Below are 14,120 nucleotides of genomic sequence, written 5' to 3'. Positions count from 1 at the left end.
ATTTGTATAGAATGGAAGCACCCTCCACTGTTTTAAATGTGCGCTTTAATGTGGGAAAGTACTTTGTATGAATGTCTCGTATGTATTGTTTTGTGTATGTGCAGTGGCTCAGAGCCCAAAACAAATTTCCCTTTGGGAAAAATAAAGTACAATCCAATCCAATGATCAGCTGCGACGCCACACGCAGTGGTCAGCTGTGGTGTGAGCGTGTGTGTGTTTGTGAACTGACCGATGTTGGGGGCGACCAGCGCCACAGGGTTGAGGTAGGTGAGCTTCATGTTCTGGGCCAGAGTCTGAGTGTACTGGTCGAGCAGCTCCGTCAGCTCGGCCGGACCGCCACCAGGGACGTGGTTCTGACTGTGGGCCAGAGCCCGCCACAGGGCAGTGGAGCTGGGACCCAACAAAACACTGGAGCCTCGCAGGACGTTCTGGACCAGGAGACACAGGAGGAGTTATTACAAGGAGGCGCAGGAGGAGGAGGAGGAGGAGAGAAGAAGAGGAGGTGGAGAAGAAAGGAAGAGGAGCAGATTAAATGAAGAAGAAGAAGACGAGGAGACAGCAAGAAGAGGGGGTAGTGAGGAAAAGAAGAGTTTCTTCACATTTTAACCTCATTTCAGAATCGAATAAAAATAAAATGACCTTTAACCATATTATCTGACTCTTTGAAAAGCAGCTCCGCTTCAGTTTAATGGAACTGAAAACACCTATATATAAAAACCCATCTCTGTATGAGGTCAATGAAACAGTTGAATCTCAAAGAGGTGTCTGTGTTCCCTGTAAACACTGAGATTCTGGTCTGTTTCCTGTCTTTGAATATTTCAGACCTCTGACATCCTGCACAGATCTGTGCAGCATGTCAACAAAAGCAAAGAGCATCAATGCATTAAAGAAGAGGAGGAGGAGGAGGAGGAGGAGAAGCTGAGCCAGACAAGTCACTGAGCAGTGAGACAGACTGAGGTCCAGAATCTAAAGTCCTCATTGTTTCCTCTGAGCAGAAAAGAAAATGTAATAAATAACAAACTTCACCTCAGTCACATGATGACTGACACAGACGCTCAGCTCAGAGAGAGAGAGAGTGAGTGAGTGGGGGGTGGGAGTGCTCAATATAATTCTTGCAGTCAGACTCTGCACCAGAGCCAATAAAACTCTGCAGAGTCTCATGAGCTCTGGAGAGAAAAATACACAAGAAAACCACACACACACACACACACACACACACACACACACACACACACACACACACACACACACACACAGACATATATATGGTGCAGTAGAGGAATTGTAGAGGGAATGAGAAAAAGGGATTGTGGATAATTCAGAGACAGCAAGAGAAAATGGATGAAAGAGATCAGACTCCTCTCAGGTGTATCTGATTCTCGCGACCTGCTACAACAGGAGCCTCAAACTGAACGAGAAATAAGCTAAGCGTTGGTTTTTCAATTCTGTGAAATATTAATTACGTAATGAATCTCTGAAAACAGACTCATGATGTGACAGATTTTCGTTTCTCACTTGTTTTTAAGTTCTGTATCAAACTATGCATAAATTGTACACATTTACTTTTTTAATGGTGAATGTGTAGAGGGGGAAGAAGAGGAGGAGGAGGAGGAGGAGGAGGAGGAGGAGGTCATGGGTTGGAGGTTGGTGAGTTGATGTTTTTGTTTTCATTTCATAATGTGAATCATCAGATAAAACCTGCTGCTGTAGCTTCCTGCTTCTGATTCACGGACTGATGGAGGTAGGTGAAGCTCTTCACTCACTGTAGGATGCTGCTGCTGTGTTGCTATGGCAACATAAAGCAGTGTACTATCCTCCAGCTGAGAGCCTCATGTTGGTTCAGATTGGTTATGTGTTGTGTGTATTGGTTACTAGTTTTTATTTATTGGGTTAGAGGAAGCAGTGATTCAGACCTTCATCCTCCTCATCCTCATCCGTCTCCAAGCTGCAGCAGGCGACTGTTGTCTGACATCCAGCCTCAGCGACTAGTTTGGATTCCCCACTGACATGTAGCATAAGACATTTACAGTACAGTACATGTCCCTATATCAGTGTGATGCTGTCACCTTTATGTCACCCATAAGAGAGAATTTAACCCTGACCCACAATTAGATTAATAACATGTTGCCACCATTTGTTAATGACATATGTTTCACTTCTACAGTTTCGTCTTATACACTCTCTATACTTCTGTCTTGTTGATTTCAAATACATGTGTCTTTATCTTAAATATATAATATGAACATACAGTATATTGAAAGATTAAATTATTCCAGTTCGAACAAATTCCACATGTAATTTCTACACCTATGAATATAATGTCTTTACTTCATACGTACATAGATTTCATCGCCATATTTGTTCATGTGCTATATTTGTGTTATGTTTTTATTTTACAGTCGACCCATATCCTTCTCTGTCTGTAATGAAATGCCATTACTAGCTGATTTAAAAAATATGAAACAAATAATAACATTTTCTGTCCACTGATCAATTTTATATCATAATGTGTGTTCATGTGTTGTCAGAGGTGACATCATCACAGCCACTCAGTTTCTATGGCAACTCAGCTGTATAATAATGACATTAGCAGAGCAGGGTGTGGCAACAACACACACACACACACACCCACACGCATATTTGTGATGTAGCACGACGGGGAGAGGAAGGAGGAGTGAAAACAGAAGAAGAGAATTTGAGTGGCAAGATAATAAGATGATAAGACGTGATGCAGAGGAACAGACTGCAGCAACATGAAACAATGTGTGTTTGATCAACAGTTAATAGGAGTCACTGTTATTCCTTTGTGGAGGAAAGTATGAATTGACTTATCAGGGCGAAAGATGAGTGAATAAAATAAAATAAAAATAAATAAAATAAAAATAAATTAAAAATGAAACAAAACCCCTTCAGTCACAGTCCAGCCTCCCTCTGTACTGTACTGCTCAGACACTTGTTGTGTTTGGTTCAGTCTGTTGTTTCACTTATTTTCACTTGTTTTGTGATCCCTTAATGAAGGTGGAAAAAGGGATGAGAGGCATCAATTTATTCACCCTGTTTCCATAGTAACAAGCGATTTGTCAATTAGTGGTGAAGTGACAGAGCAGTGTAAAAAGGTGGGCGGGGCCCGCGGTGTGTCCGTGTGTAAGTGTAAGTGTGATGATGCAGAGATAAATATTTCTGTATCAGGTGAGATGACGACGCTTTGTCAGTTAATGCACGTGCAGATGACACGCTGCAATATGTCCCTCCGTCGCCATGACAACATCACCTCCCATCTCAGAGAAAAGACATCTTCTTCTACTATATCTAGTCACTGGGTCTGTTCCCATAATGTTACGGTGCACAAGTCCCATCACATCGTACATCAACTATGTGGTCTAAACACAGCAGATATTTTACATATGAGCAGATAATAAAAAGATAGAACAGTAAAAATCAATAGAGTATTGAATCATTGTCTGCTAATGCCTCCTAATTAATTTTCCTTAATTATGATTTTATAAATATGCTGTCATAGAGATGTTGGTGCTGGATTAACAGAGTAACACCAACTATTCTAGCATATTACCAGTAGTTGTGTTTTCCTTGTGAATGTGAAATGTATGCTTTCCTGTCTCTGTCTCACTGTTGCAATTACAACGTCATAAAACCCCCAAAACATTTAAAAAATCAATTCAACTACAAATGTAATCATCAAAGTGACTGAGGGAAATAAAGCAGGTTCCTGTTTTACTCTGTGCTTTTCAAAATAAACTATAGTCACTTCCTGTTGTTTCCTCGATCGACCAATGAGTAACACAGTGATTAGCTTCAGTGTTGACTCATGGTCAGAAGTGTTTCTACAGAACATTGTGATAGGGTTAGAAGGATAAAATGTCACTTCATATTATCGTCAAACATATTTGAGTTGTGTCATAATTACTGGATGAATTTGTGAGGTGGTCAAAATGTGTCTTGTGAGGTCACAGTGACCTTTGACCATCAAAATATCAGTTCATCTTTGAGTCGTAATGAATGTTTGCACCAAATCTAAAGGCGTCACTGAAACGTCTCTGACTGTCGCTACAATGGAGACATAGAAACTAATTGAGTCTTTGTTTCCTGTTTGATGAGAATGATGTCGTTCACTCTCGATTAAACCACCAAAGTGAATCATTGCAGCTGTTTCCTGTGTTAATGTGAGATATGTTTCTTCTTCAATACTACTGTAAATACAAACATCAGAGTGAATCATCTGTAAACATCTGTTTTCTTCTGATGAAAATTAGTCCAAATAGAAAAATAAAACTTGTTCATCTTGTCTTGTTACCTCGTTGAAGTGTGCGTCCTGAGTGGCTGTTAGTCCAAAGCCACTCTGCTGGGTCTCAAAGGTCAGGAGGCGGGACAGCAGCCGTTCGGCAATCTGCAGGTCGTTGCCATAGAGACGAGTGGTAGCCTCAGTGACATCGCGAAGCTGGTGGGCGAGTTTCTTCTCCATGATGGTGTTGAGCTCCGTCTCGTTCCGCTCCAGGGAATCGAGCTAAAAACACACAGCAACAAAACAGCAGACAGTCGGTCTCTGTGTTAACACCAATGACGAACAGGTGAACAGAGATGCTGCACGCCGGCCTCAGTGACACTACTCCTCCTGTCCTCCGGCTCCTCTACTGTGGCTCTGATCTCACTGAAGCTGAGGCTGAGGGAAATTAATCCATTCCCCCAGAGACAAGAACGACCTTTACACACAAAGTCTGAACTTTTCAATCTGTCATCTAATAAAAATCACTGCATCGCTCACCGTGGTTTATTTTTCTTTAACTGTGAACTATTCCTACACAGACAAAACTAAAAGTCAAAGAGCCTCTGAGCAGTGACGATGTGTTTGAGGCCCTCTGATAAAATAAGACAACACAGGCTCATCAGGCACTAAGATGATCGGGGAAAGTTACACCTACTGACAAGAGAACTTTTAAGAGTTGTTGGTTTGATTATAACGACCCTGAAAACACACAGTAAGAAGTGTATCGACTGTAGAGACACACACTGAACAGCAGTGATCAGGTGAAAACACAGCATCATGTCCCCTTGTTCATGCCGAGTCTTCAGGACACAAACACCAGAACCCAAACAGGAAGTGCTTGAACTCTTCTCCTGTTTCTGTGAGTGAGTTTCAGGTCGGTATTAGATTCAGGGACACGTTGTTGTTGTGTGTGTGTGTGTGTGTGTGAGTGTGTTACTCCACGTACAGCAGCATTGAGCTCCACAAATGGAGGAGAGGTGCAGTTGTACAGGTCAGGCTCCAGCCACCCCCGCTCCACATCACAGTGTCTGATGGCTGCACCTGCAGGGGGGAGGGCAGTAAGGTCAGAGGGAGCATCAGTGTGTGTGTTTGTGTGTGTGTGTGTGTGTGTGTGTGTGTGTGTGTATCACAATCATGTTAGTGCGGACTAGTGTGTACAGACCAACTGAGCCTTTTGGGCAGGGCACTGCAGCAGGAAGGTTGAACTTGGTCCGAGGCCACCAGATCCCCTGAGTGATGGTCTTCGGACACCCGTCATAGATGACTGAGAGAGAGAGAGAGAGAGAGAGAGAGAGAGAGAGAGAGAGAGAGAGAGAGAGAGAGAAGAGGAAGACCAACACTGATAAACATCCAGCTGATAAACGTCTCCATTAAAACAACAAACAGCTTCTGACAGATTGGATATGTTTTTCTCTCAGCTCAGAAAATTAAACAGCAGCAACAAATTAAAGAAAGTCAATTATAACAGGAAGTGGGAGAGCAGCAGAGGAGATGGGATCGTGTGTTCAACTGAAGAGAGATAAATACATATAATATAAACAAACATAATTATAGTTTATTACAATTACTTCAGGTTTGATTAACAAACATAAATTGACAGACAAGAGTACCAAGATTAGGCTTCATTATTTTTCATTCATTTAAATGACATAAATATGTATGTTTTGCTTCCACACATTATTATGATTTATTTTATGATTATTTTATGATATATATATATATATATATATATATATATATATATATATATATATATATATATATATATATATATATATATATATATATATATATATATATATATATATCCCTTTTATATTCTCTGAGCAGCTGTTACTCAATGAAGTTTCCAATTGTTGCGTATGTTTATATTTACATATCTGTACCTTGTTCTACCTCGAATGTAACAGTGATGAATATGACAGTTGTGCTGTTGGAGATGGTGATGTGCTGAAGTTGAATAAAACCACTGACAGTGGTATGATCTATTTTCTGGAGGGAGTGAGAACTCATGTCCTTCGTGGTGGATCATTTCCTCGGAAAAACAGTTTAAACATTTTTAACATCCTGTTAAACTTCCACAATTTTTCTGTTGTTTGTCTCTGAGCTGCAGAGCATTTGAATAAAAAGACACAATTATTCTTTTTCATTTTAACTTTAACTTCAGGAAGTAATTTCTAAAGATGTTGTTTCTTGGACAAGACATTTTGTCAATATTTTTTATAATTTGGGGGATTATATATACAGTATATATATATATATTTTTTTTTTATCATATTATTTATTATATTCATATGTTTGGAAGGAAGCACTGTAACAAAATCATTGATAAAATATTTCAGATACTGATGTGATGAGTTGATGAGCACAGTGACAGGTGAGTGAGGTCTCTGTCATTCTCACCTTCACAGCCGGAGTTTGTGACCTCTGCAAACGGGTTGTCACATGCGTTGCACTGTCGACCAATAACACCGGGTCTACACTGACACTGACCAGATTCTGGATCACATGACCGCGAGAAGGAGCCGATGGGGTAACAGTCACATGGCTGGCAGGTGTCAGAGCCCCGCGGCCGGTAGTGAAACTCCTACTCAAGCACACACACACACACACACACACACACACACACACACAAACACAAAGAGGGACGCTGCTCAAACTCGGTCACATGAATGTAAAATGTCACAGAGCCAAAAATAGTGTCAGAGATTACATCATCACAGAGACACAGAAAGGGAAAGGCTAGTGTGTGTGTGTGTGTGTGTGTACATGAATGTGTATGTGTGTCAGGTTTAGATGAGCTCAGTATCACAGATTAAAGATTAAGGTCAAAGATCAGATGAAATAAAACAGGTTAATGACATGATCATTAGTACAGACTCTGTGTCTAGTTGAACCAGCAGGCCTCAAACGTCTCACATTATCAGCCTGTCGTGCTCGTCACATCTCTTCATCACAGTCATGTGTGAGTGTAACTGTGTTTAATGTCTGTGTTGTGTTGTCTGTATTGTGTTGTTGTGTGTGTGTGTGTGTGTGTGTGTGTGTGTGTGTGTGTGTGTGTGTGTGTGTGTGTGTGTGTGTGTGTGTGTGTGTGTGTGTGTGTGTGTGTGTGTGTGTTACCTTGCAGTGACAGTGTCCACTGGTCTTGTTACAGTCCGGGTCAAAACCTTTGTTAGCGTCACAATGACATGGTCCACATGTTGGAGACCCCCACCACCCCCTGGGGCACTGGTGGTCAATCCTACACACACATACAGACAGGTAGAATGGGATAACGTCAGAAACTTTAATCTGTTTTTAACATTAATGATGATGATTCGTTAAGTTTTTGAGTTGATATCTGAAACTTCAGAAAGAATAGTAGAAGAAAAACTGATGCTTCAAATACACTGATCCAGAGGAATATCATATCAATAATCTCATCTCTCTGTTGATCTGTGGTGATGATGATGATGATGATGATGATGAAGATGAAACAACAAAGGACTCAAAGATTTTAATGAGTCAAAGTTCATTTAAGAAGACAGACGTTCAATTACTGAGCAAAGAAGAGAGGGTTTCATCATGTATGCGAAACACACACACAGACACACACACACACACATAACATACATAGCTTAGCTATAGGCAGAAAGACACACATGCACACACACACACACACACACACTAGATTGCAGATCAAAGATCTGACACTGACACATACGCACACACACACACAGACTGAACAGATGATGAGATGAGAGTAAAGCTGTGAGGATTTGAGGCAGGAAGAAGTGAGACAGGGGTCAGATCAGGGTCACGTTAGCGAACAGATAACCTCAAAATGTGTGTGTGTCTGTGTGTGTGTGTGTGTGTGTGTGTGTACGTGTGCTTTACAACATTAACTTTACACTCATCCCACAGTGGATTACATGCAACAGTGGAGATGTGGGACAACAAGGCAGAACTACAGCTACACACACACACAGCTTAGCTATAGGAAGCATTTAAGAGCTTTACACTGTATTGACATCTCACAATCTTTAGTTGAAACGTTGAGTCAATTGTGGCTCATCCGTATGTTTGTGTGTGTGTGTGTGTGTGTACCTGTGCTGGCAGTACTGGCCGTAGTGGTTGTCTCCACAGTCACAGGTGTATCCATGGGAGGAGCTCGGCTTCCTGTGGCACTGAGCTTCGTTCTCACACGGGTTCAGGTGGCAGGCGTCGGTGCAGCCCCGCCCATAGTAACCTGAGAGACACAGAGGGGAGAGTTTACACCTCGGTGAGCAGGTTCACACAGCTGCTGCATCAGTCACACACACACTGAGTGAATATGCAACTTGTCATAAATATACCAACCACCTTGATGTAAAACGGCTGCACAATATGCAAAAACATCTTATCATGTTTATATGTTTGGAGGTTGCAGTTTCAGTGTGAAGGGCCATTTTTGCTTCATTTATTTGTTGGGTCTTGTACCAAACAAATATGTCTCTTTACATCTTGAACGTATGATCTGTTGTCCAAGGCGTCTCTGCGGCCACACAACACTAATGGTCCTGACAGTGCACAACAATGTTGTGACACATTTCACCTTTAAAAAAAAAACTGCAGCTCTAGTGATTTCGCCATATTGTGATTTGATTAGATAGCAACTCAGTGTGCAGCTTTATAACGTAACATAACTTAAAGCAGAAGTGAGTGATATATTTGTGTTAATATAAGTCTTAAATAGTTATATCTTCCGACAGCAATCACTTACATAGAGTGTTTGGACTGAAACACGGGTCTCTCAGTCCCTCTGCTCTGCTCTGAGCCGAAGAGAAAACATTTATCGTATCCTACAGTTTTTATCCAATGAGGAGAGAGAACGGCATGCAGGGCTGTGTGTGCAGCCAAGGAACGCCGTGAATGTGGTGACGTAGGGACGAGGACTGTTATGGTGCGTTCAAGGAAACTCGTATTTTTCCGACCGTGAAGTGGTACCAGTTCGATCTGGTACGAGTTCACCGGTCGGAAGTTACGAGTGGCCGTTATAGTGACTTTCACCGGTAAAACAGGTCGGAAAAACACAAGTGGGTTGCCTGGAACGCTACAAAGTCGTAAGTTGTGACTTGAAGCTGTAATTTACGATTTCAAAAGCCTGCCTGGAACGCAGCATTAGCGAAAACGACCGGACCACTCACTTCTGCTTTAATTTAAGGTAAAATAATATGACATAACCCAATATAACATAATGTAATGTATTGTATTGTAACACAACGTAACATGTTAAAACCTGACAGACTGCCGTGGAGAGATGCACATACACATTTAATACAGTTGTCCTTCAACCTGCTCAATCCCCTGGTGCTTTAAAAAAATATATACTGTATATTATTCCTCTGATGTCGTCGGAGATGAGAGTTAACGTGACCTGCAGGTTCAGGTCAGTGAGAGATCACCTGTCCAATATTCAGTGTTTCACACATATGATTCATTTTGACAGGATAAAAAAGACCAAAAATATGTGAACACAACAACTACAGGAATCTGAATAAACAGAACTGAGCTTCCCATCCAACATAATATCCAGTCAGTTCACCTGCACATCTCAGATATCAACCAGCCATTAGCACCACTTACTGTACACCCTACTTCTCCCAGCAGCACTTTACTGTTCAGGAAATCATTCCTGTATTTTAATTAAATTATCACACAGAGCATCAAGGAAACACTGTGGAGAAGCTTTACTGCTGCAGACTAACATCAACAACAAGGCATCTCATCAAACTAAAGAAGAAACATTTGATTTTAACCATTATTAGAACATCTGTTTTGCCAAACAGCTGAGGTCTTTGTATCTTCTGGATAATTCTCCTCTGTAAATTACTGCAGCACTGAATGTGAATAATAAAAAGAAACTTTATTGATCCCCAGATTGAGTTACAGCAGCTCTCTCAGTGAAGAACAGAGACTATGAAATGGTTTACAAAGACAGAGATAAAACTTAAAAATATACATAAAATATAAAAAGGTCTGTCTTTATAATGTAATATAGGTATATAAAAAAAACACAACAGTGTACCCCACACACATGCACACACACACACACGCACAGCTAATAAAAGCCTCTTTAATCTAACAAGCTCTTCACTCTCTCCTTAGGTGTTTAGTACAAACACAGAACGACTCTCACCAAACCTGACGCTCGCTTAACAACAACATAACGTCTGGATTCACTCATTAAGCAGCATGTGCTAATTAACATATTACCGGACCAGGCTGAGCTCACTGTTATAATGAAGTGCTAATAAATCACATCGACAACGACTCTGAAGGAACTAGGAGCTCTGAATGTGATAAATCTGAGTCTCCTCCTCCATCACTGTGTGCTCAATGATAAAGTGTTTCTGCAGGACACAATGATGTCACAATGAAGTTGATTTTTGACCAATTAAATGGTGTCATAATTAGACACCGCACATTTTTCTGAACAGTATCCCACAGAGGTTGCTCACTGAGCTTAACAGAAATAACGGAAGCATAGAAACAGGCTTCAAAGCACATTAAGAAAACCAACAATGAAAATGATATCAAAACACACATTATGAAATAGATAATACCTCATCAAAGTCACTAAAGATTAGATTAATGAATTAGTGAACAAAGGAAACGTTTTAATTCTCCTGCCTGAGTCTGAGCCTTGGTGACAAGAAGAGAAAATGTGTGTTTGTGTTCAACATGTGCTTTAAATACAAATTTGGGTTTTCACTCTCCGTTTGAATTCAACTGTAGCTGCACATTTCATCCATTATAATGGAAACCTGGATGTAGTCAAGTGTAAATCCAGGTCAGAGCAGCAGCAGTTTGTCTTTTTGTCAGTTTTGTGCATCGTGTAGCTATAGTTTTCTGCACAGACATAAGGCGATCATGCAGTGATGTGATATCAGTACTAGTGATCATGTGACAAGAAAAATCTGTATCTAAAAAGTAAAAACATTACGTATCTCATAATGTCGCTCTGACTTCAAATCCATCATCATCTCCTCAGCCTCCTTCACAGAGCAGCTCCTGCTTTCACCCACAGCACTGAATAGAAGAATGTCTCTCTACACTTGAGGTGACGGTAGTTTGTGTGGACTGTGTGTGTGAATTCCTCCCTCGGCAGCTGACAGACGTGTTCGTCTATAGAAAACACTGAACCCACTCTGCTGCTGTCAGACTTGTGGCCTTGACTCCCCTCAGCGTCTCTTTGTCCAATGACAAATACACACATGATGTTGAACGACAGAAACGCCAATGTCGACCCGTCCTTCTGACTCTCTCTCTCTCACGCACACACACACACACACACACACACACACTTACATTAGAACAGTTTAAATAGAATATTTGTTTCTCTCTTTGTGTCATTTCAAGGAATCACACAAATAAAAGACACAAGATGCTCCACACACAGACACACACACGCACTAAATCATTTTCTATCAGCCCTATACATCTTTAAACTTTCACCATGGCAACAGAGGCAGGAGGCGGCGGCGGTGGCCTTGGCTTCTTTCACGCTCTTATAATGACATCGGCCTTGTCACAACAATACGGCCGAGAGGGAGAGAAGCTGTGAGAACAAAGAGCTGTAAACTGTGTGTGTGTGTGTGTGTGTGTGTGTGTGTGTGTGTGTGTGTGTGTGTGTGTGACAGACAGGGTCCAGGGAAAGTTGTGCCTTTTCACGCGTAAGACTGACTCACGGCCACTCGCCTCACACTTGACTGCAGAATAACTTCAGACTGCAGCAGCAGAATGGAAGCAGCGGCCAGATGAGTTGTTAGTTCTCTGAACCATCACCATCATCATCATCATCATCATCATCCATGGATCAGCTGATCAGCTGCTCATGCTGCTGACAGGGGGAAGACCCGACATCAGACACACCCAATGCACAACGTGTCGGTGGAGTCTAAGAGGCTGCAGCTCCACATCAGTTACCTCGGAGCTCTGATTCACTCTCTGTTGTCGAGCACATCTCCAGCTGCAGGAGAGCTCTGGCAAAAACACTGTGCAACCTCCACACACTCTACACACCACTTTGTTCCACCTGCAGCACAAACTGTCAGACCAGCAGAGTCAGAAACCCACAAATGAAGAAGCATCTATCCATCATCTCCACCGCTCATCTGTGCAGCAGGGTCACGGGGGGGCTGGAGCCAGGTGGCATGAGGTGAGAACAGGGTTGTGGGGGTATCATCAGTCTATCACAGGGCCGACAGATAGAGATGAACAACCTCACACACTCACATTCAGACTTTAGAGTGACCAGTCAATGTGCACGTTTGAACTGTGGGAGGAAGCTGGAGAGCCAGGAGGGAACCCACTGTATAGGTACAGTAATACAAAATAAACAAAAAAACTAATTCGGACCAGGGGCGAATTACAAAGGTTAAAACTCAAAGTCAAAAATGAAATGTTCTCTAACATAAACATTTTCAGGGAATTCTTTTTAGTAAATGAAGGAAACACATCTCTGCACTTGAAGGTTGTTAGAGCTCAGGCTCCAGGATGATCTGGTAATTCTGTGCTAAAATGAAAGTGAGTAAAAAATATTTCCTTGTTGCTAAATCCAACTGAAGAGCAGAGTTTTCTGCAGGCAGAATGCAAAACGAGCCACGTCTGTCCAACCTTGCGAAGTGTTGACGCATGAAAAGGAATGCTAATTTTCAGCTCTTTTTTTATTTGTAAGTTTGTGACTTAAATTTAAACACTCCTCATCCATTTATGTATGTATTTTCCTATCTTTTATTTTTAATGGTCCTGAAATGTTGTTGTAGTTGGGGCAACCTGATGACTGAATGATGAGGGCAGATACCATAAGGGACTAGCAACTGCTCTGAAGCAGGTGAGAGATGTTCTCAGCTGATACACAACAAAGAACAACTTCACCTGAGTTCAGCAGCTTCAGGGTTCAGATCTGCTGCAGGAACAGAACATGACTCTGTTTCTTCAGTATCTGTCTCTGCAGCTGCACCACACCCACCAACAACCCCACACAATGTTCTGACAATCTGTGGTTTAGGCTAACATCTGGACAAAACACCCACTGCTGAACATCAGGAGTGACAAACCAGGAACAAGGACGAGAGAAAAAGTTTCAGACTGAAGGAAAAACTTATCACACTAAACTCTTGTTTCACTGCAGCAAATCAGCCGGAAGCAACTGTCACACACACGCACACACACAGTCTCACTACATATTGTATACTTGCTCAGAAGCACACACGCGCACACGCCCAGAGAGGAGCTGAGAGAGCAGATGTCTCTGTGCTTTGTCATGCAGAACCTTGTCTCACAGTGTGTGTGTGTGTTTGTGTGTGTGTGTGTGTTTGTGTGAATGTTTTCAAGGATGCCGTATACCACAAATCAGAGCTGCTGTCAGTTGCATGAGACCCATTAGGTTGTTTCAGTGTGTGAGCAGAAAACACACAAACACACACATGAAAGAGAATTATTCAGAGAGCACCTCTCTCTCTCTCCCTCCCTCTCTCTCTCTCGTTTATTAAACTTTGATTTGTCTCCAAGCAGCTTTCACTGTATTTAAAGCTCATTGTGCTGATGAAATGTAATGATAATGAGAGTGTGTGTGTGTTTACAGTAAATAAGAGAACGCACATTAAGTTTGCCGTTAAGCTCTGAGTGTGTGTGTGTGTGTGTGTGTGTGCGTGCGTGTGTGTATGTGCACGCGCCATGTTAATAAGTCAAGGTGTTAGCATTAGCTCGCGGCTAGTGCAGGATGCTACAGGGAGCATCAGCGCCTCTCTGCTTCCTCTCCATGCTGCAGAGCCCGAGGCTCTCTCACTTCCACCAAACGTATCCATCACATAAC

At 41.8% G+C, this 14,120-nt stretch overlaps 1 protein-coding gene across 1 annotated transcript in view; it reads right to left on the bottom strand.

The window, feature by feature from the left end:
- Positions 1 to 14,120, bottom strand: part of celsr3 (cadherin, EGF LAG seven-pass G-type receptor 3) — a gene marked incomplete at both ends in the record, with an annotated part of 91,118 nt that overhangs the window by 17,274 nt on the left and 59,724 nt on the right. The window contains 7 exons of the mRNA XM_083975807.1: positions 230 to 428; positions 4,313 to 4,522; positions 5,229 to 5,323; positions 5,445 to 5,546; positions 6,686 to 6,869; positions 7,403 to 7,523; positions 8,369 to 8,510. Of these exons, the coding sequence (XP_083831933.1) occupies positions 230 to 428; positions 4,313 to 4,522; positions 5,229 to 5,323; positions 5,445 to 5,546; positions 6,686 to 6,869; positions 7,403 to 7,523; positions 8,369 to 8,510 (1,053 nt within the window). The remainder of the gene's footprint in view (positions 1 to 229; positions 429 to 4,312; positions 4,523 to 5,228; positions 5,324 to 5,444; positions 5,547 to 6,685; positions 6,870 to 7,402; positions 7,524 to 8,368; positions 8,511 to 14,120) is intronic.

Source organism: Trachurus trachurus (genome assembly GCF_905171665.1).
Source record: "Trachurus trachurus genome assembly, chromosome: 7".
NCBI classification, from domain to species: Eukaryota; Metazoa; Chordata; class Actinopteri; order Carangiformes; family Carangidae; genus Trachurus; species Trachurus trachurus.
This window is presented reverse-complemented; position numbering and strand designations above follow the sequence as displayed.